Here is a 23,978-nt window from a genome sequence, read left to right on the forward strand (position 1 = left end):
AGCCACTGAAGCAAAAGAAGTCCCCTTCTTTGTCACCTCTTGAATGTTTCCCCTTCATTTGGACCAGCTCTGAGACCACTCTCCCAGGCCTGGGAACCCCAGACTGCAGGTGGTAGGAAGGTCCAGAAGGTCAGCTGGGGTCAGTCCACGCAAACAGGGTGAGGTGGTAGGCAGGGGATCAACAGAGACGTCTGGATCGGTGTCCATGGACCTGTCATGAAAACTTCAATTGTGGGGCATGAAGGTCTGCACAGCATGAGGGTCTGCGCTACTGGAAGGCAGCACAGTAGGCGCTGAGCTGGCGTCTGCACTTGTTCTCACTCTGACCCAGATGAGGATGGAAATTGATGCTGGAGCCGAAGGAACAGTGTGGCTGATTCCAGGGTCAGGGGAAGACCAGCAGCTAAAACTAGGCCTCAGGGCAGGGCAGGAGCTGCCCTGCCATTGGTGGAATTTTATTTTCAGATGCAGACCACCCCTAAGCCTAGAAGGGCTGCAGGTTCAGTGAGAGGAGGAGTTTGCACTCCAGGACCCAGTGGTCTTGGTTTGAGTCCTACCAACATGTTTGGTGCAATGCAGGAGATACAGGAGACAGAGGATCGATCCCTGGGTCAGGAAGGTCCCTTGGAGGAGGAAATGGCAACCCACTCTGGTATTCTTGCCTGGAGAATCTCATGGACAGAGATGCCTGGTGGGCTCCAGTCCATGGGGTCGCAAAGAGTCAAACGTGACTGAGTGACTAAACACACACCAACAACGTGTGGATGCAAGTGATGCTGGGAGGGAACGTTAAGCAGCAACGGTCCCAGAGAAGACAGGCTCGCCTCAGGCAGCCCCAGAGCCCCAGGCCCTAGAGGCGGCATCTTGCTCCACTTAAAGATCTGCTTTCCCTCAGTGCTGCTCTACGCCTGATACCCGCTGGCTGTGCTGGCCAGGCTAAAGCAATTCCCAGTCTCTAACACAGAACCTGAAGACGGTGGCGGCGCCATCTTTGTCTCTCACACTGCCTTTAGCACCGAACGGGCTGCTTGGACTCCATTGCCCTCATGGTTGAGTCCCTCCACCCTCTCAGTTTCTGGCTCCTTGTCTGTATTAAATCTTTCACTGTGGTTAAAAGACAGAGATGTGGTCAAATGAATGTTAATGGCCTAATAAAGGCAAGAGCCCCACATGCAGACCCCCAGCAGGTACAGGAGACCCAGAAAGCCCCTGGGCTTGGAAGGTGTTGCAACCAGAGCCCAAGGGTCAGCTCTGAGGTCCAGAACCTGCCAAGGGCAGCAGAGGAGGCTGAGGGGCCTTCTGCAGGGGCTGCCGGGGGTTTCTTCCTGCCTTTGGGGAGAGGTGTGAGGAGTGGGCCCACCTCTGTCTTGAGGAAGTCTTGAGCCCAGAAGAATCTGCCAGTTCTCACCCGGCAGCAGTTTATACCACCAAGCAAGACACCCTGCCTTGGCCCCGTGAGCGTCGGAGTGCAAGTGTTCATTCCGCTTTACGGATGAAAAACCTGAGGCTGAGAGACAGGAAGCAACCAGTCGAGATAAGCGTCACAGCTAGGACTCAAACCCAGCTCTCCTCTTTTATTTCCTTTCTTGGTTTACTTTCACTTAATATATACTGATCACCATGGCCACCCTTTTCCAGGAGCTCATTAAGTCTCAGGATGACCTTTGTTGGGCTCCTACGTACATTATTTCATTTAGTCCTCAGGGTCCCTGGGAGGAGGGCAGTGTGTTCACAGTCATTTTATAGAGGAGGGAATCTGTGCACGGGAGGTTAAGTAACTTGCCCAAGTTCACATTGTCTGTATGCATGGGCTTGGCCAGGACCAGAACCCGGTGCCTGGACTCTTTCCACACCCCCTGCCTGAACTTCTTCTTGATAAGGGGGTGCACCCATGGGCCATGGCAGGTATATGTGGTGTGGAAGGGGTGATGCTTGGGGAAAGGGACAAGTAGAAACAGAGCCTTGGCTATTGGTGCTGGCCCCCAGTTCCTGACTGGTCACTCACAAGCTGGAGCCCGTGCAGCAAGGAGCCGTGGGGCTGGCTCTGCACAGGGTGTGGTCACTGCCTGTCCTTGCTTATGGGTCAGCGTCTCCTCTGGGGCTTAGCGTTTGGGGTGGCTCAGAAACCTCCATCCACCTTCCCCACCTACCCTCAGCCCTGGCCTGACACCTGCCTCCTGCCCACCTGCAGAGGAGCTGTGTGACCGGGGCCAGCCACTCACCTTCCGTGCGTCCGTGTGTGCTCAGTCACTTCAGTCGTGTCTGACTCTCTGCAACCCCATGGACTGTAGCCCACCAGGTTCCTCTGCCCATGGGGATCCTCCAGGCAAGAATGCAGGAGTGGGTTGGCATGCTCCCTTCTGGGGGATCTTCCGGACCCAGGGATCAAACCCAAGGCTCCTGCACTGTAGGCGGCTGCTGAGCCTCAGTTGTCACCTGTGATGGGGCAATCAGGGTACAGTCCTGACCCTGCAGGCTTCTCTGAGAATTAGAGGCATAGAGGGCACGGGCTTCTACTGGTCCACATGCCACCCGCCCTGCTCCCTTCTCCTGACCTGGGAACTTGGCCCTGGTTCCCGTTACTTCCTGGGAGGGTCCCACCGCTGGCTCTGCCTGACTCGGGGCTCTCCCCGAGCTGGTCTCAGGCCACCTCTTCAGACACCTGCCCTGACCCTTCAGCCCCCTCGCTGCTCACAGCTCTGAGCGTCAGGCTTCCAGTCTCCCAAACCCAAGGGGCTCAATGCCACCTCCAGGCCTCTGCCCAGACTTGTGTTCCCTCCCTGCCCTGTCCCTTGTGCTAACTTCTGCCCATTTTGGTTTCTTAACGCAGGAGGAAGACATGGGGGATTGAGCTGGGCCTTTAAGAATGGAGGGGAAGTGAGCAGTGCTTCACAGGATGGGGGAAGGGGAGCACGTAGAGGAGGCCCTTCCTTCCTGATGTTGGAGGAGGCCTACTTGAAACAACAAAGTCACAAAGTAGGAAGCCAGCACGCCCACACAATTGGTGTTGAAGTCGGGACAAGTTATATAACCTCTCTCATCCTCAAATCCTCCCTGGGTCTGTATTACTGAGATGAGGCCCCAGGTTGGCACAGTAGGTCCCTTTCTGGTACTTGTGCTATTCCCCGGCCTCCAAACTCTGCAATGTGGGATTCCTAGGAGCCCCTGAATATTCACAGGGCTCTAACAGCTCCCCTCTCCCCCTCACCCAAGGCTGCAGGAAACAATCAACCCCAGGTCTCCAGGTTCCCCAAAGCTTGTGGCCCAGCTGGGCCCCAGGTCAAGGGCCTAGACATCTCAGGGACCATGCAATGGGGCTGCTTGGGTGAAGAGGCCTCAGCCCAGGGCTCAGTGGAGATCTAGAGCCCTCTGGAAACTCATTTCTAATCCCAAGCCCCAGATTAGTTCATTTAACCACGTTCAATGTGCTTTGTTCCTTAAGAGTCTACTGCTTTTTTGGCCCTCTCTCTTTGATACCTATCCTGAGCCATCTTAGAAAAGCCATAAGTCACCCCACATTTGCCTGCTTACGGATGGACCCCTCCAGTCTTTAAGTCAGGGGACATCCAGACTCAGAACACCTAGTTGGACACATCATCTGAGGCTTGAATCCTCTCTGCAGAATCCCTAACCTGCTTACCAGATCCTAGCTATGGGGCACTCTCGACCCAGCAAAGCGACTTACCTGTGCTCCATATTTGGGGCCACATGGGCTCTTGGAAAGTCCTTCTTTGTACCAATCTGGAGTTGGCCTCCCTGTCTACTTCCCTGTGAGTCCTGGCTGAGCCTCTGGGGACACCAAACACAGATGATCCCTCTTCTGCTGAAGGCCCCACTGCTGCTAAGTTGCTTCAGTCGTGTCCGATTCTGTGCAACCCCATAGACGGCAGCCCACCAGGCTCCCCCGTCCCTGGGATTCTCCAGGCAAGAACACTGGAGTGGGTTGCCATTTCCTTCTCCAATGCATGAAAGTGAAAAGTGAAAGTGAAGTCACTCAGTCATGTCCGACTCTTAGCGACCCCATGGACTGCAGCCTACCAGGCTCCTCCATCCGTGGGATTTTCCAGGCAAGAGTACTGGAGTGGGGTGCCATTGCCTACTCCTGAAGGCCCTACAAAGGCCTACAAATGATCACATTCCTTACTAGCTCCTCAAGGGCTGAGGCCTGGGACCTTCTCTGTACCCAACCCTCCTCCTGGGATTCTCTGGGTAAACATCCAGCTTGCTCACTGAAGTCTCTGGTTCATCCATCCATCCATCCATCTATCCACCCATTCATCCATCCATCCACCCATTCATCCAAGCCATACCTGAGTATCTGTTCTTTGCCATCTCTCAGTTTAGCAATCAATAATGGTGGAGACGAGACCTACTGTGGGGTACTAGCTGTGGGGCAGTGGAAAAATCCTGGCTGCTATTCATTGACTTATCTTCTCTGAGACTCAGTTTCTTTATCTGTACAATGGGGGTAGTAACATGTTGTATGAAGTAGAGGGGACGGGTCTGTCTGGCTTATTTAAGGTGCTGGGTAACTAGTCATTGAACTGCAAACAAATGGTCTGGTCTTCTACTCGGGGCAGCTCAGGAGCCAGCTGTCATGAAGGCACATCCACGTGAGCGCCTCCCTATGTCCGCAGCCTTTGTCCAGTCTATTTGCTGAGCATTGCTGTATAGACGTGGGCACTGGGACCCAGGAGGCAAACCGCCCCACGCCCTGCCTTCTCCAGAGTTCAGTACTCACTTCCTCAGGTGTTCTGACAATCCCAGTGGTTTTGCGTCTCTGCCCACAGCAGACAAGCAACAGTGGACTGGTAGCTAGTAAGCTAGCCATGGTAGGCGTTGGCCACAGAAGTCCCTTCTGTTAAATTGCGGTGAAATTAGAAGGCAAGGTCACCCGAGTACCGTGCAGCCTATAACCGTATTCAAAATTGCTGTCCTTGGCTTCTGGGGCTTCCTGAGATGAAAGCAGTGAGTCCAGTCTCCCTGCTCTGTCTCTCCTCCCACCAGTAAAAGGTGGTTTAAAAAAAAAGTTAGATTACATATATAAAGAGCCTAGCAACCCAAGAGCATGTCAGTCATTAGAAAGGTTTCTGACAAGAATGGTAAGCATTTTATGAAACAGACTCTGAACTTGGTAAGGCGCAAGCAGGAAGCTTGAATTTTTTCCTTCCGCCTTCCAAAGCGGTAGTGGTAGCTCTCCCTTCCTCACCCCTGGGCGTGTGATAGAGCGTGTCCAGTCCTTTTCAGGTCTAACTCCCTCCAGTTCAACCTCGTATCCAGATCTCACTTTCCTGTTCACTTGAAAGCTCCCCAGTCTCCCCGACTTTGCCTGTGATTGGAAGCCTATGATGCGCGCGGAGCACAGGGTCCGGTCTCTGTCACGCCCACTGCTTACTGCTTCTGGCGTCTCTACAGACGGCGCGGGTGTGGGGTCGGAAGGCCTAAAGGGATGAAGGGTCTTATTTTCCTGGTGCAGTTGCTGCTGGTGCAGCAGGTGACTGATGCCCACAGGTCAGCTCTTCCTCTCCTGGCTACTTTTGCCGGTCCTTTGGGGACCTTGTCCCCTGGCTATCCCACTCTCTTCCCTGCAGCTGCCCACGTCTGATCCCTCCCAGCTGCACCCCATCATCTACTCCATGCAGCTTTTTTCAAGGGCTCCTCCTTGGCTGCCAGGCATTTCTCACCAGCCAAGACTTACAGGCAGCTCTTCCCAGCCACCTTCCCGGCCTCCACTTGGTTCCCAGGAGACGTATGGGTATCAGCCCCCAACCACTCCCTTCCAGGCCTCACATGCCCTCAGACTCCCCTTGGGCAGCTCCAGCCCACCCCTGACTTCAGACATCTCCAGGTAAGATGCAGTTATGGTTGCCATGGTTTCCAAAAGCCAACAGACACACAGCAGCCTCCAGGCTGAAAGGACAGTTGAAGGTCACCTCCTCTCCCCAAACCCATAACACAGTCAGGCGGCCCCAGAAAGGACAAGGGCTTCACCAAGAGTACCCAGCTTCTTCCTGGCAGATCAGACTTGTGACCAAATCCCAGGCCTCTCCCTCTAAGGTGAGAGGCTTAGCTGTCCTCTGAGATACTTTATATTCTGGAATTTCATGTAAGGGAACATTTGAAAAAGCTTCTGCAGCCTTTTAAATGGGCCCTCTGGTGGGGAAGGGTGTATAACTCAGTAGGAGGATAACTCGGTGTTTTCCATCCTTGAGCAGCTGGGTTCCATCCGGTGAGAGCCAGCCAGAAGGGGCTGGTGAGAGCCAGGGGTGGGGGCCAGGGCAAGGCATGGGGAGCTGCTCTTGCTGAACAGCTACTGAGTTCAGGGCTTTGCAGAGAGGTGGGGGATGCGCTAAGATCTGGCCTGGGAGAGCAGGGCTCAAAACCTGGCTGTTTCCCACCGACTTCTGAGCAGGTAGCTAACCTCTCTGGGTTCCGTTTTTGTCATCTATAAAATAGGGGTAATAATCCTCAGCCCCGTTGCCAGCTCAGGGCAACCTCTGACCTTGTGTTTCCTTGTCTCATCTGCGTACATTGTTTTGCTGGCTTCTTAGATCAACTGTAGGTGGAGGGAACCATTAGGCCTCTTGTTACAGGGAGGGAAGTAGAAGCTGAGAGTGCCCAGGACCACAGGGTGGGGTGTGAACCCATAAATGGTCTGCTAAACTCTGTCCAGTCTCTCAGCCCAGGCCTGGGCCCCGTCCCTAAACTGGGCAGCCAGTCTGCCCCCAGGGGGCTGTGCCCACGTAGGGTGGGCTGTCTGGGGCCAGGAGAGGTTGTCCTCCCCAGGCATTTCCTAGATGAGGAAACCTGGTCCTGAGAAGGGAAGTGGCTTGCTTGGGGCTCTGGTCTCTGTGGCCCAGCCAATGCAGCCACCAAGAATGGCATGGGTGTGACAAGGAGGAAGTGGCAATGGGTACAAAGCTCCCTCTGTACTTGCGCAGTGGGGGCATGGCAGGGCTGGGGCTGGCTTGCCAGCCTGCACTGTGGCTCACATCCAAGGCCATCCAGCCATGGGAGCAGGTGGGCCATCCCTGAGCAGAGACCAGAGCCCCGAGCTCGTAGGCTTCTCGCATGCCCCCTTCAGGTGGAGGCAGGAATATGCTTCTGGCCGGAGCAGCCTGAAACACCTTCTCCGGTGGCCCTGATCTGACCAGTATGGGGCAAGGGAGGCCAAGAATGGCCACACAGAGTGGATGGCAAGGCCTGGGGTCCCACATCCGGCTTGGGGGAGGTCTCCCCAGGAAGGGCTGCATCTGCCTGCCACCTGGCACCCCGCCCTGGGGTGGGTCCCCCCAGGTGCCACATGGCGAGGGTGGGGCCTCTGGCTGTTTGCTGGCTGTCTGCTCACATCTGCAGAGCCAGCCGGCCCTTCTCCAGGGTGGCGTTCCTCTGACCCAGCCCGGGCACGGAGCTGGCCTCTAAGAATCCATGGTAACTGAATGACAGACGGAAACACAGCTTTGGTTTGAGGCAGAGGGAGTCTGAGTAATCATCTTCAAAAGTGGTGTTTTTTTTTTTTTTTTTTTTGATGTTTCAAAATGTAACAGAGTTGCTGGACTATGAATGTCTGAACTGGACTGAATGTCTGATGTAGGTATGGGGACAAGCTGCATGTGTGCTCAGTCACTTCAGTCGTGTCCAGCTCTTTGAGACCCTATGGACTGTCAGCCCGCTAGGCTCCTCTGTCCATGGGAGTCTCCAGGCAAGAACACTGGAGCGGGTAGCCATGCTCTCCTCCAGGGGATCTTCCCAACCCAGCGATCGAACCTGCGCCTCTCATGTCTCCTGCTTTGGCAGGTGGCTTCTTTACCACTAGTGCCAGCTGGGAAGCCCGGGGACAAGCTGACCTGCGTTCATAGCCTAGATTCTGATCTTCACCAGCTGAGGGAACTCGGGCAGTCACTTACCCTCTTTCCCTCCTCATCACCGCCCTAACTCCCTGGGTGTGTGGTGTTTCCCAATAAGAAGACAGCCGTGATACTCTTGGTATCGTGTGTGGCTGGTGGACTCAATAAACGGCTATTTCACCAAGGGCAAGGCCAGAGGCAGGTCTCAGGTGACAGAGGCTGCGGGGGGACACAAGGAGGTGGGAGGCCCTGCCTTCTCGCAGCTTCCACACTGTGGAAATGTCCATCTGAGCCTGTAAACAAGGCGTTGAAAGGGAACCCAGAATACCTACAGGCTGTGGCCAGTTAGGTGCCGGAAGGAAAGGCCAGGGTGGGCCGCTGGAGGACGGTGAGCCTGCAGGACTAATTGATGAACTGAATGATTAGCTAGTTCATTTCCTCAGCAGCTTCCTGAGCCCCACTCTGCCCCGCTCTGAGCCCTGAGTCAGAAGCCCCGGAGGAGGCAGCTGAGGTGGGGTGGCGGAGGGGGTGCCGGGAACAGCCCCCAGGGAGTCTGGCACTTCCTTGGAACAACCTACTCACTGGTGACGGTGGCTCACCCGGGCGAAGCCCCACCTGCTCTGAGTCAGGGCTGGGCCAGATTCTAGAGCCTGCAGAACTTTGGGGACTTGAGCTCCAAGGACCCCGCCTGCAAGGCCCCTCTGCCTGCCACCTCCTCCAGAATGGCCAATGTAGGTTTGCTTTTGCTTCTCTTTCCACTCGGGGGTCTCTGTAATGACAGAGGGGTTCCTCTGGGGAGTGGGGGCTGGGAAGAAAGATCAGAGAGTCTGCCGCGGGGCTGGGCTCGGTCAGCCCTCCCTCCCCGAGAGGCATGGCGGGGTCACAACAGGCCCTGCAAGTCCAAGTCCTCGTCCCGCTCTGCCTATGGGACCTCAGGCGCATCTTCCCCTTCTCTAGGGCTCAGTTTCCCCAAGGACTGAGGGGCACTGGACAAGATGCTTCCTAGTTCTGGTGGTCTGTGGTGTCCAGCTCGGAGTGACCCCTCAGGGGGAGAGGGCAGGGGCAGGGAAGGAGCAGAAAGGACCCATCTTCCTCCCTGGCCGCCACTGGCTTTTGTCCTGGGGGTTCGGAGGGGCAGGGGAGAGGCTAGGGCAGGAAGCTGTGGTCTGCTGCCTGGTTAGTAGCAGGTGGCCCACGAAAGCTACAGAAATGGAGCCTGGGGCAGCCACACCAGCCTAGACGCTGGGGCAGAGAGGCCTGTGGGCGTTGGGGGCTGACCATTCTGCCTGGGGCCCTGAGTAGCCAGCCAAGACCCAAGCCTGCTGCTCGTCAGCCTGTGGGCAGCTGAGCCTGGTCTCGGGAACTTCTAGGGCTGCTTATGGAGGAGGCATGCACTTGGGATCCTAACCATCCTGTGGGCTGGCAGATTCTACCGTTCTGAGTTGACTGAAGGTGGGCTGGGCCCGGCACGGGGCCAGCTGGTACAATTTGTGGCCTCTCTGCCTTTCTCTACTGCATCCGATTCTCCTTAGACCTTGAAAAATAACACCTTCTCTTCCCACTGTGTGCTAAGTTGCTTCAGTCGTGTCTGACTCTTGGCAACCCCATGGACTCTAGCCTACCAGGCTCTTCTGTCCCTGGGATCCTCCAGGCAAGAGCACTGGAGTCGGTTGCCATTTCTTCCTCCAGGGGATCTTCCCAACCCAGAGATTGAACCCATGTCTCTTATGTCTCCTGCACTGGCAGGCGGGTTCTTTACCACTAGCGCCGCCTGGGAAGCCCAGAGCCGGGCTCAAATACCTCTTCCTGCAGGAAGCTCTCCTTGATTTAGACTTCTCCCTGCCTCTCCCCTCACACCCACAACACAGCATTTGAGGGGAGGCATGGGGCAGCAATGGCCAGCTCTTGACTCAAGTGTGTGTGGCCCTGGGAAAGACCTGCTGATCACTAAGCTGTGAGACGGGGCTGTGGAGTGTGCATCGAAGCGGGGGCTCCCTTCCCCCATCTCTGCGGCTCATGATGGGGGATGGTCTGTGGAAATGGAAAAGAAAACAGGTAGGTGCTGCCTCTTGGGGCTGGCCCCAGTTGCCTGGCTGAGCACTCTGGTGGGTTGGGGTCCTTCCTCAAGAATGGATGGGGGGAAAAAATGGATGGGAGCCAGGCTGAGAGGCATAGAAGCCCTGCTCTCAGCACTGTGAGAGCCAGATCCTGACCCTCGACGTTCACCCCACCCAGTGGGTGCAGGAGCATGCCCTGAGCCCACAGGGTGAGCCCTGCGTGGCATCCAGCACACAGTGGATTGTCAGGGAACAGCAATTGCTATTCTTTGCAGAGGCTGTAGAGGGTAGGACTGAAGGGTGTGGGCCCGAGCCAGACAGCCTGGGTTCAATGCCAGGCCTGCTGCTTTCAGGCTGGGTCACCCCGGGTACACCTCACCCATCTGTGCCTCAGTTTTCCCACTTGGGCACCTGAGGTAAGAGGGTTCTTGAGAAGGCGACAGGGGTGAACGGTGCCAGGCACCCCCTAAGGCTGTCATCACGGGGGCTTGTGGTGGGGGCCCTTCCCCAGGCCACCTTAGGTTAGAGTGTCCTGACTGTGAGCTCTGATCCCCGCAGGGCTCATCTCCACCTGGTGCCTCCACAGATGGGGGGGACCCTCTGTGTGCCTGTGTGAAGCCACATGCTGACCCCGAGAACTTGTCCTTAGATAGGGGAGATGGAGGCTGATGGTGAAGCCAGGTCCCGGCGGCGGTCAGCAGGGTCCTCGCCAGGCTGCACACAGGCTTCCCCAGTGTGGCCCTCACGTGCCCCTCTGTCCTGTGTCCCAGTGGCAGGCTGCACACAGGGCTCCCCAGCGTGGCCCTCACGCACCCCTCTATCCTGTGTCCCAGTGGCAGGCTGCACACAGGGCTCCCCAGCGTGGCCCTCACGCACCCCTCTATCCTGTGTCCCAGTGGCAGGCTGCACACAGGGCTCCCCAGCGTGGCCCTCATGCACCCCTCTATCCTGTGTCCCAGTGGCAGGCTGCACACAGGCTTCCCCAGCGTGGCCCTCACGTGCTCCTCTGTCCTGTGTCCCAGTGGCAGGCTGCACACAGGCTTCCCCAGCGTGGCCCTCACGTGCCCCTCTATCCTATGTCCCAGTGGCAGGCTGCACACAGGGCTCCCCAACGTGGCCCTCACGTGCCCCTCTGTCCTGTGTACCAGTGGCAGGCTGCACACAGGGCTCCCCAGCGTGGCCCTCACGCACCCCTCTATCCTGTGTCCCAGTGGCAGGCTGCACACAGGCTTCCCCAGCGTGGCCCTCACGTGCCCCTCTGTCCTGTGTCCCAGTGGCAGGCTGCACACAGGCTTCCCCAGCGTGGCCCTCATGCACCCCTCTATCCTGTGTCCCAGTGGCAGGCTGCACACAGGGCTCCCCAGCGTGGCCCTCACATGCCCCTCTGTCCTGTGTCCCAGTGCAGGGACTTCACCGCCCACACGGGCTACGAGGTGTTGCTGCAGCGGCTGCTGGACGGCAGGAAAATGTGCAAGGACGTGGAGGAGCTGCTGAGACAGAGGTGAGCGCCGGGAGGGGAGGGAGGTGGCCGACCCCCCAGGCCAGCCTGGCTGCGGGCAGGCCACCCCTGCTCTAAGAAGTCAGGAGTACGATTCCCCTGTTTTTCCCACCCTGGGCCTTCCCCCAAGTGGGCAAATATATCTAATGTCCCATCAGATGTGCCTGAATTCAGCCAATGTTTATTTAGAAGGGCTGGAGGCTTAACCGTCTCAAGGAGGCGTCTGCAGGGCCAGAGCCTGCACGGGCAGACCCTGCCATGTGACTGCGCCCGTCTGAGGGTGAGCTTTGGCCACCAGCCATGGACAAGACCGGTGCCCGGGGGTTGTCGTTGCAGGGCCCAGGCGGAGGAGCGCTACGGAAAGGAGCTGGTGCAGATTGCCCGCAAGGCAGGTGGCCAGACGGAGATCAAGTAAGGGGCCCCCTTCTGCTTCCCCAGGCACTTTCTGGGCCTTTCGACAGGGTTCAGGGCTTCCTGGGGTGGGCTGGATGGGGAGGGCCAGCTAGGGTCTGAGTGGCTCCCGGGGCAGGGTGGCTGGCGGGCAGCTTTCTTGGGTGCTGGGCACTCTGGGCAAGGTCAGGTTCTTTGTAGGGGCAAAAAGCCCACAGTCTGAGCTCCCAGGAGACTGCCTGGGCAAGGGGCACAGCCCACACTCCCTGAGGGTCTCCATCCAAGTCCTGAGAGCCCTGGCAAGGAGTGACAGGGCCCCACTGGCTGCAGAGCCCCCTGCAGCATTGGCTCAGCTTGGGCTTCCAGGAGGGACGTGTGGCCCAGAGGTGGGGGTGCCAGCTCCTCACCCGTTGGCCGTGTGACCTTGAAGCGGGGGTCGGGGGGAGCTGGTCACTGACACTCAGGGTTTCCGTTTCCTCCTCAGTGAGGAGATGACAGTGCAGCCTTCCTCAGAGGGTGAGGTGTGTCCGGGGCTGCCCGAGCCTGGCTGGGAGGGCAGTTGCTGCTGGGAAGCCCCTGGGCCAGCGCCTCTGCATACAGACTGCGAGAGGGATGCAGGTGCAGAGTTTCAATTTGAGGGCAGCTAAGGAGAACGTTCTCGGAGAAGGCAATGGCACCCCACTCCAGTACTCTTGTCTGGAAAATCCCATGGATGGAGGAGCCTGGTAGGCTGCAGTCCATGGGGTCACTAGGAGTTGGATACGACTGAGTGGCTTCACTATATTTTTTCACCTTCATGCTTTGGAGAAGGAAATGGCAACCCACTCCAGTGTTCTTGCCTGGAGAATCCCAGGGACGGGGGAGCCTGGTGGGCTGCCGTCCATGGGGTCGCACAGAGTCAGGCACGACTGAAGCAACTTAGCAGCAGCAGCAGCAAGGAGAACGTTCTAGCAGTGGTGAGGAAGGTGGACTCTCCCTGCTGGGTGAGGACTGAGTCAGGCCGAGGGGTGGAGAGGACTCCAAGTCCTGGAAGGGCTCGACTGAGTCCTCCTCCTCCCCCCCAGGAGCCCAGAGACCCGACCCAGCCTGCGGTTGCCATAACAACCCCTGCCCCTGTTCCCCACGGGGGTCTGGCTCTGCTCAAGGAAAGTGGCCCCAGAGCCTGTCAGCTGCAAAGCCTGGAACCCGGTCCCCTCATTTGAGATGAATAAACAACACTCTCCAGGTCTCCTAAAGACACAGGCAACTCAGGAACCTGGAGCCAGAGAAGACTCAGGGAGGGCTAGAGGAAGGTTGAAGAGCCAGGAGACATGGATGCTCAATGCCCAAGGGTCCTGCCTTGGACCAGAAAGTGTGACCACAGCTCCAGGAGTAAGAATGTAGGAGCTCTAGTCCCCGCTTGGTCTTTATGAGCTGTGTGACTGTGGGCAAGTCACTTAACCTCCCTGAGTTTGGTTCTCATCTGTCCACTCCAGTGGGCTGCTGAGCAGATAAAAATGGCAGGACTGAGGCTGGGTACAGAGGAGGGCATTCCTTACCAGGACACAGTAAGGAAAATGAACGGGGACCTTCTTTGTATTCCCAGGCAGGGGTGGAATCAAGAGAGCATGATCCAGGAGTCCCCACCTGCCTCCTGACCTCCCAGGGCTGCTGGAAAAGGAGAACTTTCCCAGCGAGAGACAAGCCCTCCTGGGGGATATGGAGGGGGTGCTCCAGGCAGGATCACAGTGGGAGGTCAGGCTGGAGGCAGGAAGTGTGAGGCACACTCAGGGGGCTGTGAGTCACAGGGGACTTAAAACAGGGAAAGAGAAACCACCAGTGAAGAGAATAAAGTGGAAATGGAGCCGGGTGGGCAGTGGGAAGGGTGGAGAGGTGCACAGTATCTGGCCCTATCTTTAGAACCATGAAGTGGCCAGGGCGAGGCTCTGGGCGGCCCTGGTTCCTTGTGTGGTTGTAGGACGCCAGGTGGGGCAAGGTCTGCCCTACCCTATATGCTGTGTGACCCTGGAGTGGCCACTCCCCCTCTCTGAGTCCTGGGTCCTCAGCTGTGAACAGTCACACTCATGAGTTCCTCTGGGCAGTCACAATGTCAAGCAGAGAGCCCTAAGCCACAGGCTTAGGGAAACACCGAAGGTCATTACGATCTCATGGGCCCCTCCATGAGTCAGACAAATTGGGGTCACCTGGCTTAGTTTAGCGCTGAGGAGACTGCCTGGCCCGGCTAGACCATTTCCTCTGAGGCCCAGCCCTTCTCTGGCCCAGAGAGCTGGAGGGTGGGGTCCCTGGAGGGAGAGCCTCCCTCTGAGGTGGGAGCAGCAGGGTGGAGCCCCAGACCAGGACGGGGAGCTCAGAGTCAGGGTCCACCTTGCTGCCTACCACTTAGGAGCTGGAGCGTGGGCTGGCAGAGCCAGACCCCAGGGCTCAGCCTCCCCAGCAGCAGGAGAGGCAGGAAAAAACCCCACAGGGGCCTCATTGCCCCACCACACAGGTTCCAGAGCAGGCTGGGAGCAGTGCGTGTGAGAACCAGCCCCATCCTGAGTTCCCCAGTGAGCTAGAGTGGCCAGAGGAGCAGGGCAGAGCGGAGGGCACCTCCTGGGAGAGGACCGTGGGCAAAGGCTGGAGGCTGGAAAGCTCAGGGCACATTTAGAGCCAGAGAAGCAGGAGGCAGGGGTTGTACTATCCCAGCCCACCTGCTGCTTCCCTTAGGGCCCTGCCGCCTTGCAGCTCCCAGCTCAGCTGATGATGCACTGTGGGTGCTTAATAAGTGTTGCTCTGTGAGTTATGTCCTAAGGTTGGTGAGACCATGAAGTCATTGCTTTCTTTAACTATGGGCCAAGCATCCATCATCCATCTAAGTGTGTGCCATGCCCCAAGCTATGTTGGGGGTATGGGGACTCAAAGGTTTTAAAATAAAACAAAGGGCCCCACTGTCCTGAATCTGGGGTCTAGCCCATTGGGGGTGACCTCACTCTCGTCCCCTTTTTTGGTCTTTTGCATCAGAACCTTCTTCCAGGGCCTTCTCATGCCCCACCTCCTCCAGGAAGCTCTCCCAGACACTCTGGCCTTGTCTGCCTGTCAGCTTTTTGGCTTAGACCAGGTCGCCCTGTCCTATACCAACCTGGAGGGGCTGTCTGTGCATAGGGTGAGTGGCAACCATGACAACATGGGTCGCTTCCTTGTTGCCATGGAGACTTATGAGCTTGTGTTGAGGTTGGCACCTGGCAAAGCTGGCTTGGCTATTCCACGTGGGGCTGGAAGCTCATCCTCCAGGGCCCATCCGTCACTCGGGGAAGGGGGGAGCCCCGTGTCTCCTCGTGGCCAAGCCCCCTGTCTTCCATGGGATGCTCATTCTCAGCCCCTGAGAGGACGAGTGGAGGGGGCTGAAGGTGCATAGACTGAACAGGGTGGAGGAGGAGGACCAAAGCCAAGGGCTTCCGTGACCCCAGAAATAGCCCAGCAAGAGCTGAGAGCGGCAAGCCATCCAGACTCCCCGACACCTGCCACCTGAAGACAGAGCATTTCTGTGTCATCTCCTGACCTCAGACTGGCCGGAAGGGCTGAGACTCAGCCACATACATTGAGACGAGATTATTCTGGCCTTTAGGTGACTTTTAGCGCTCACCTCGTTCACACATGAACTCAGCAAGCGTCTGCTGGTCCCCAGCTCAGGGAATCCCCACAAGCTCTTTCAGTGCATTTTAAAGAAGCACTAGGTGGGTGCAGACGGCTTCTCAGTATTGCCTGAACCACACATCCAACCCTGCAGAAAGTTCCCCTCGACTCTCCTTCCAACCGTGGGGCCTTTGCTCTGGCTGATGCCCTCATATCTCCCCTGTGAATTCTGCCTGAAATACCACCTCCCCAAGAAAGCTGTCATCTCCCTCTCTTGCTCACCCTGCCCCGGGTAGGGCGCCGAGTCCCACACAAGCCGTGGAAGCTGCACAGGATAGGGGTTCAGAAAGGGGAATCGAGGCAGGGCTGGGGTCAGTTTCCTGTGCGTCCCTTTGTATTGGGTTGGCCAAAAATTTCTTTTGGATTTTTCCATGTTATGAAATACCCAACTGAATTTTTTGGCCAACCCAATAGTACCTGCGAGCAAGGACAGCCCCCACTTGAATCCTTAAACACTCACGTCCCTGCTTCACCCCCAGTTGTCAAGCCTAAGACACTGCTTTCCTGTCAGAAGGGATTTTTTTTTTTTTCCCATCATCTCTCTTCCTCTGAGCTCAGAGAATGAAGGTATCACTGAAGATACTGCAGGGAGAGAGGGGGCCCGTGTTCTTATCAGGGCTGCTCCTCCTCTAAGGAGGCCAGCTCACTCGGGCCCAGCATGTGGGGCAGTGAGAGGAGCCCCCTCCTGGGAGCTAGGATGCAGGAGCCTCGTGGCTGGCAGGGGGCAGGGGTGAGGATGGCAAAGCAGGGGCCGTGAGATCGTGCGGGTCACACGGTAGTACAGAAGGAGACACTGACGCTGGAAATTCAAACTGTCTGAAGCAGAATTCTGGGCCGAGTGTCCTGAGAGCCAGGTTGAAAAGGGCAATGGGGACTGACAACGAGGCAGAGGCCTGCACGGGGCTTCCGTCCTTGACACGCGGTGGAGACCCAGCAGAGCTGTTGCTGTTCAGCTGCTCAGTCGTGTTCAGCTCTTTGTGAGCCCGTGGACTGCAGCACGCCAGGCTTCCCTGTCCTTCACCATCTCCTGGAGCTTGCTCAAACTCATGTCCACTGCATCAGTGATGCCGTCCAGCCGTCTCATCCTCTGTTGTCCCCTTCTCCTGTTGCCCTCAATCTTTCCCAGCTTTAGGGCCTTTTCTGATGAGTTGTCTCTTCACATGAGGTGGCCAAAGTATTGGAGCTTTGGCATCAGTCCTTCCAATGAATATTCAGGCTTGATTTCCTTGCAGTCCAATGGACTCTCTAGTCTTCTTCAGCACCACAGTTCGAAAGTCTCTGGGAAATGTGGGTGATGATTTCCCTGAGTGGTCTGGAGTTGAAAAAGGCCTTGGGGTTTATCGAGTATTGAGTTTAATTCACTGGACTGTGATCCTGGTGACAACAGGGAGGAGAACCAAGTGTTACCCCTGTTCAATAGGCTCTTATTTCAGTGCAGTGATAGACAAATGTATCAACCTAAGATGACAATAGGAACAAATGCTCAGAAGAGACAAAAGGGAGAGCCAGGCAAAGATGCTGACATAGGGAATTAGCACGTGCAAAGGCCCTGGCGCAAGAGGGAACATGGTATGTAGGAGGAACTGGTAAGTGGCCAAATGACTGTGGGCAGAGAACAAGGATAAGAGATGAGAAGTGAAGTAGGAGGGATGGAGGTGATGGGGCAGGGACTAGGGTGGTGGCAGTGAGAGGTGGATGGATAGATTGGGGAGGTGAATAAAGAAGGTAATGAAGGGGGAGGTGTGCATAACCTGGGAGGTGGTGGTACCTTTGCTGAGAGGGGAGTCCTGGAGGAGGAGCAGGTTTGTAGGGTGAAGAGCCCAGTTTCGGACACTCTGAGGTGTCTGTGGGATGTGAAGATCAAAGGGAGGTGAGAACCAGTAGGTTGCAGGCCCTGGCCTCTGGGAGGGATCTGGGCAGGATGTAGTCATGTTGTGGGTGAGGGATGGGGTGTAGAGAGGTGGCCGTGCTGGGCCTAGAGAGGCTCTAACCGTAAATGGGTCGACTGAGGCAGGAGATGCGTGTGCAAGAAGGAAGTGTAACCGCTGGCAAAGTGTCAGTTTTGTCAGAGTCCTGACTTCTCCACCCCCTACCAAGGCAAGTGGGGTCACCATGCCGTCACCCCTTCCTTCCTCTGGTAAGAAGAGAAAGTTACACCACTTGCCACCTGTGTAGCCACGGTCAGTTTCGTCACCTCTCTGACCTTTGTTTTTCTCATCTGTGAAATGGGGCTAATGATGGTGCCCTCCCTGCCTGGCAGAGTTGTGAGCGTTAAATAATGAGGCCCGCATGGATTGTACATCAGCAGCACCTGGAGGCTTGTTGAAACAGTGTGCTGGGCCCTGTCTCTGAGCTTTGGCTCCCGGAGGACAGCAGTGGAGCCCGAGAAGCTGTGCTTCTGAGGACTGCCAGGTGATGCTGCTGCTGCTGCTCGGCTGGTCGGTTTCCTAAGAGTCCCTGTGGGAGGAGGGAGCCCCTTGTGAAGCCTGCCTTGCAAGGACGGTGAGGAGATGCTGGCGGGTGGAGTCTTCACCACATGCGGTGCTAGTGGTAAAGAACCCGCCTGTTGATGCAGGAGACAAAAGAGAACGTGGGTTTGATCCAGGAAGTGAGTTGCCATCTGATCCAGGAAGATCGCCTGGAGGAGGGCATGGCAATCCAGTCCAGGATTCTTGCCTGGAGAATCCCGTGGACATAGGAGACTGGCAGGCTACAGTCCATAGGGTTGAAGAGTCATACACGATTGAAGCGACATAGCACGCACGCTCACAGGCCACGCAGGCGGGGGTGCGTAGAGCTGTATCGCTGGGTGTCATGTGGTCATATGGCCACCAGGGGGCAGGCACGCTGCTCTGCACAGGGATGCAGCCAGTGACAGGACGCCTCACCTGGCATCTGCCTTCTGGCTCTGGCTCCTCAGGTGGCCTGGTGAGCAAGGAGCGGCAGCGTATTTTTGTCTCCTTGGGTAAGGGGCCATAGTCAGAGGCAGAGAATTTTACCCGTGAGAGTAGACAAGCCAGTCTGCAACCTCCACACACCGTCTCTGTGCACTTGGAGACTTGGTACCCATCAGCCCACAGGGCTGTAGGGGGTGACAGGAAGGGAGCCCAGTCTATGGGGGCTGCTTCAAGGGGACGCCTCCAACCCGAAGGTGAATTCAATGGGCATTTCTGATAAGAGGGGGTGTGTGTGGTAAGCTCTTAGGTGGGGCATTTGGGAGGTACAGCTCAGGTCAGGTTCAGGGGCCTGGGGGACCCCCAGGACTGGTCGGGGTGTGCAGATATGGGCTCAGGGGAGGGTGGCATAATGACAGCAACCCTTGCAAAGCATCTACTTTGCACCAGGTCTTAAGAGACCTTTATACATATAAATTCATTTAATCCTTACAACCATTTTGCTTGTGATATCATTATCCCCATTTAACAGATGGGAAAACTGAGGCATAGAGAGGCTAGACCATTTGTCTAAGGTCATACAGAGAGTGTGTGGCACAGCTTGGAATGAACCCAGGCATCTGGCTCCAGGGTCTGCTTCTAATGCACATGGGAATCGAGGGCAGGAAGCTCTAGCCAGGTTCCTCACCTGGGATTCCAAGTCACCTCCCTCCTCTGCCAGGAGGGGGAGCTCGCCCCTCAGAGAGGCCTCTGCTGGAGAGGCACTTTTCCATCAGTCCTGTTCTGACCAAAGTGCCCCTTACCCATCAGCAACAGACAGGACTGGGTCCTGAGTGAGCTCCGACATCTTAGCTCAGACCTCACCTCTGTTCATCGCTCTGGGTGACAGCCCCCTTGGCAGGACTGCCAGATAAAATATAGACTGTCCCATTAAGCTTCAGATAACAAATATTTTTAAAATGTAAGTATGTTCTAAATTTTACATGGGGCATGTTTATATTCAAAAAGCTTTTGTTGTCTATCTGAAATTTGAACTTAACTGGGTGTCCTGTATGTTTGTTTATGCCACCTTGCAACCCTACCCTCAGGCATCACCCTCCACACTTCCCATGCTTAGCCAGCTCCTTCCCTTTGCTTCCTCCTTGGTGTCCTCCCTGGAGTGGGCAGCCCCTGCATGTCTGCTTCAGACTGATGCCTCCTACTGTGTTTTTTCAATACCCTAAGCTCAGTGCACCCTGATGTAACTCCCGATCGTCTCTCCTGAGCCCTCTCCGAGGTGTCACCACCGTCCACTCAGCCACCAAGCCAGGGACCAGGGAGCCCCTCAGCTTCTCGCTGTACTCATCTGTACATCCCGTTCTTCCTGCCCAAAGGCCCCTACACCTCTCCCCTTCAGCACCTCTGCCCTGCTTGTCACCCTCTTCCCCTATAGCCGCCCTTCATCTCCCTCCAAGACGTCCTCAGGCCCTCTGCCAAGTCTGAACCCCACCCTCTCCTGCTTCTGTTCATCTGGGAGAGGACTATGGGGGAGGGGCTCCAGGGAGAGAGGGAAGGCCTGAAGATGTGCAGAAGCCAAGAGCACTGGGGGATGGGGGCGGGGGGTATTGATTGCTTTGTAATTTCCAAAGAGAGTGCTTTGCATTCCAGAAAGCCCAGCTTGAGTTCTGAGTCAGTGGTCATGGGCTGAGTGAAGGTCCCTTGGGTCTAGGTCAGCATGTATGAGTGACCCAGGGCCCTCCCACCAAAATAAAAGTCCCTGGGCCCAGCCAGGACTGCAGGTCCCCCTTCACTGTCCTACCGACCCTGGTCTTTCTGTTTTGCAGCTCCCTGAGGGCCTCCTTTGACTCTCTGAAGCAGCGTAAGTCCCGCCTGTTCCCCACCCTGGGCTGCAGGGGGACAGGACCGTCTGGGAACAGCAGATCCCCATTGATGGAGATGAGTGGATTCTGGTTGGGAACTGAGGCTGGTGGAGGACTTGGGGGTGACAGAGATGAGCTGTGGGGTTGGGGCTGGGCTGGTCCAGGCAGGGGCGAGTGTGTCACTGGTTGGGGCCCATCAGGTCTGATGCCAGGGACCAGTGTCCTTACTCTGCCCCCAGAAATGGAGAATGTGGGCAGCTCCCACATCCAGCTGGCCCTGGCCCTGCGCGAGGAGCTGCGGAGCCTGGAGGAGTTCCGTGAGCGGCAGAAGGAGCAGAGGAAGAAGGTGAGGCGGGTGCTGGGGATGGCCCCGGTGGGAGACTGCGGTGGTCACTGCAATGGTAGTGGAGGCTGGGCTCTCATGATGGAGGGCGGGGCAGCACCCCAGGCTTGGGGGTGATGGTGATCTGGAGGAGAGAAGAGTGTGGATAGAGGCCGGGCGGTGGAACCAGGGCCTGGTTCTCCAGCCTGAAGGCCCCTCTGGGGCTCTTCCCACTGAGGTGTCTCATGCCAAGAGTGAAGGGCATGGGCCTTTTCAATCATCCCGTTACAGCAGGCTATGGAGGGTACTCGACAACTTGGGAGTATCCAAAGGAAGCAACCTAAGTTAGGGAGTCACCAGAAACTGTGCTTATCTGGGAGAAAGGAAGATCTGGGGGCTCGGTCACTGCAGCCACTCTGCAGGGCTGCCTGAGGCCGAGGTAGACAGCGCTTGCAGGGAATGGGAAGTGCTGAGCTTGCCCTAGCATCCCGGGGTATTCTTCACAGGGGACGGCTGTCCCTCAATGCATGGGAAGGAAGTGAGGTCCCCATTGTGGGAGGTATGTAAACAGAGACTGAAGGCGACTTGTCAGAGAAGCTGCAGAGGTTGGATGAGAGGTGGGGTTGGTACCCTCTGTGTCCCAGTGCCCCCTCCCAAGCCTGAGACTCTCTGAATGGCTGAGTATGTGGCCCTCTGGGAAGGCAGGTGTGGACACAGGATCAGCCTTTTGGGGCCTCAGTGATGAGGGTGGAACTTAGACAGGGTGGGAGAGGTCAGCACACAGAAACACTTCTTGCTTGGAGAGGGAGCATCTTTGTACATTGTCCAAAAAATTGAAAATGGAAACTTCCACACAACTGACCTGTGAAGGGAAAAAAAAAGCAACAGTTCATGGCTGGGGCCAGCCTGGGGCTGGGTGTCCTGGCCAAGCCACTTGCCCTCTCTGTGCCTCAGTCTCCCTCTTGCAGGATGGGACGCTTATGTCCACCTCCCAAGCTTCAGGGACCCAACCGAGAACCAGGCCCTCTCAGTCTTCACAGGCAGGGTGCCGGCTCTGACGAGTGGCTCTGACCACAGAAATCTCACGTGACTGTACCCCCTGTCTGCCCAACCGGGGCCTGAGGCTTTTGGGATTCTAAATTTGGGTTCCTGAGCAGACAATGGGCCCTCAAAGCCCACCCCACAAGTCAGCCCAGCCTTGAGATGCTGGAGCAGGTGACCTCTCTGAGCCTGGGACTTGCCTGCAGAGTGTCTGTGAGGCCCTGGGATGGCTATTTCAAGCTTTCCTGTGGTGGGTGAGGCTGTGATGTCTGCAAAAGCTATTTTGGACAGAATGACACCTTCTACAGTGTGGCTGGGGTCCCCACAAGTGTGACTGCTATGCATGGTTACAGAGGCTTGTGAGCGAAGGACAGTGTGGGTGTGTGCACATGTGTGTGTGTAGGCTGGGTATTCTCTGGCTCGAGACCAAGTCCTGGCTGGGGGCTGAGGTGGTCTGCAGGGAGAGGATACCCGGAGTGCATCCATGCCCCGCACTCCTCTAGCTTTCTGTTGGGAGCAGCTGTTGTGAGCGAGCAGGCTGATGGAGGGGGAGGGCAGCTCATCACTGCCCCATCAGAGCCAGGAGGGGAGGCTGGGCCTCCTCCCAGGGACACCCCGTCCTCTTGGCCTAGGGGAGCGTCCTGAGGCTACAGCCCCATGCTCAGAGCCTCATGTCCCCTGCAGTACGAGGCTGTCATGGACCGTGTCCAGAAGAGCAAGCTGTCGCTCCACAAGAAGGCCATGGAGGTGAGCCTGGAGGGGTGGCTGGGTTTGGGGTGCGGATCCCAGGAGCCCTGGGACAGAGCTGGGCTCAGGCTTCCATCCAGCAACAGGCACAGTGGCCTGTCAGGTTCCTGGAGCTGCACTGGCTGCCAGGGTGCCGTGCAGATCAGCCCGGGGGGCTCTGCCCTCGACCCTTGTTGGGGGGGAGGTGCTCCTTACTGATGGGTAAGCAACCAGTCTCAGACAGCAGTCTACAGGGTCACACATGCTGTCAGCTGGGGATTCCGCGGGTGGAGGGAGAAGGGACTCCTGAGCTGTCTGAAAGGACCGCGTACACGGGGCCTGGCATCGTGATGACACGGCATTTCCTGAGCCCTGCAGGTGGTCTGATGTGACCACACCTCTGAAGAGGCGGGGGCATGGACCAGGCTACACTGTCCCCAGTGGGGAGGGGGGCCTGGGAACAAGACTCCCTTCTCCATCTCCAATCCAGACCCCAAGATCTCTGTCCCTGGTGTGGAGGCCCCCTTTCCATCTACAGCCCCTGACAGGGAGAAGGGAGGTCGGGCTCAGGAGCCTCACCTTGGGGCCCCCAAGTCACGCCCCTCTACACCCCCCAGTCCAAGAAGACGTATGAGCAGAAGTGCCGGGATGCGGATGACGCTGAACAGGCCTTTGAGCGCATTAGCACCAACGGTCAACAGAAGCAGGTGGAGAAGGTGCGTGCAGTCACTGAGGCTGGGTGATCTCACGGGGCTGGGGCAGGGCGGGAAGGGGAGCTGCAGACTCCCCCAGGCAAGGTTTCCTAGAATCTCAGGGTCTAGATAGACAGTCAGTTTGATCCCCTTTGCTATCTCCAGGCTGCACCCAACAACCCATTCCTCAGAGCAGGCCCACTGCAGTCCAGGCCCAGAGCCCACAGGGCAGACGCTAACCCTCACCCAACCCTTTAGAGAAAGGCTCAGTAGGCCCATGTCCCAGAGAGGAAACAGGCCCAGAGATGGTGAGTGACTTGTCCAAGGTCTCAGAGCCAGGCAGGAACAGAGAAAGGACCCCAAACCCAGGCCGTCCAGAACCCAAGCTCTTGACTACTCTGGCCTCTTGGCCAGGGTGGGAATATCAAAGCCCCCAGGACCCAAGAACACATTTGTCCCATTGCACAGACAGGAAAGCTGAGGCCCAGAGAGGGCAGAGGCCTGCAGGTGAGTTGGTGGCAGCAAGTCAGGGACAGAGCCCAAGCCCCACCCAGCAGGTCTGGCAGTGGCTGTCGAGCCCCAGGTCTGCGTTTCTTGCTCTAGGTCTCCAGGCCTAGTTTTCACATGTGTCTGCATGACCAGGTTTCTGTTTTATTCCTGTTTTATTGGAAACAGCCTGTGGTCCTTTGTGGGGTGAGGCTGGAGTTAATGATGGAGCTCACCCTCAACTGGTTCTGCAGTGTCCCCCTCAGGGCTAGTGTCTGCTCTCCCTGCCCTGTGAGAGGTGGCCAGGGAGGCTGAGACAGAGGCCCTTCAGGGAGGCCCAAGGAGGCCAGGAGCCCGAGGTCTGGGCTGGGAGGCGCCCGGAGCCGGGCCTCAGCGCCCTTTCCCTCTGTTTCCTCAGAGCCAGAACAAAGCCAAGCAGTGCAAGGATTCAGCCATGGAGGCAGGTACGCGGCTAGCCCGCCTCCTCAGCTTGG

General features: G+C 57.1%; 1 protein-coding gene across 3 annotated transcripts in view; it reads left to right on the forward strand.

The window, feature by feature from the left end:
• The window catches only part of PSTPIP1 (proline-serine-threonine phosphatase interacting protein 1), a 45,208-nt gene that overhangs the window by 14,028 nt on the left and 7,202 nt on the right, over nt 1-23,978 (forward strand). The window contains exons 1-9 of one of the 3 annotated variants that reach the window (XM_055555975.1): nt 7,568-8,578; nt 9,716-9,902; nt 11,305-11,405; nt 11,739-11,813; nt 20,182-20,216; nt 20,457-20,563; nt 22,265-22,327; nt 22,924-23,022; nt 23,903-23,948. In XM_055555975.1, the coding sequence (XP_055411950.1) occupies nt 9,864-9,902; nt 11,305-11,405; nt 11,739-11,813; nt 20,182-20,216; nt 20,457-20,563; nt 22,265-22,327; nt 22,924-23,022; nt 23,903-23,948 (565 nt within the window). In that variant the 5' untranslated portion in view covers nt 7,568-8,578; nt 9,716-9,863. Of the gene's footprint in view, nt 1-7,567; nt 8,579-9,715; nt 9,903-11,304; nt 11,406-11,738; nt 11,814-20,181; nt 20,217-20,456; nt 20,564-22,264; nt 22,328-22,923; nt 23,023-23,902; nt 23,949-23,978 lie in introns of those variants that run through there. The other 2 variants (XM_055555976.1, XM_055555977.1) reach the window with 2 other exon arrangements.

This window comes from Bubalus kerabau, chromosome 19, assembly GCF_029407905.1.
Source record: "Bubalus kerabau isolate K-KA32 ecotype Philippines breed swamp buffalo chromosome 19, PCC_UOA_SB_1v2, whole genome shotgun sequence".
NCBI lineage: Eukaryota > Metazoa > Chordata > Mammalia > Artiodactyla > Bovidae > Bubalus > Bubalus kerabau.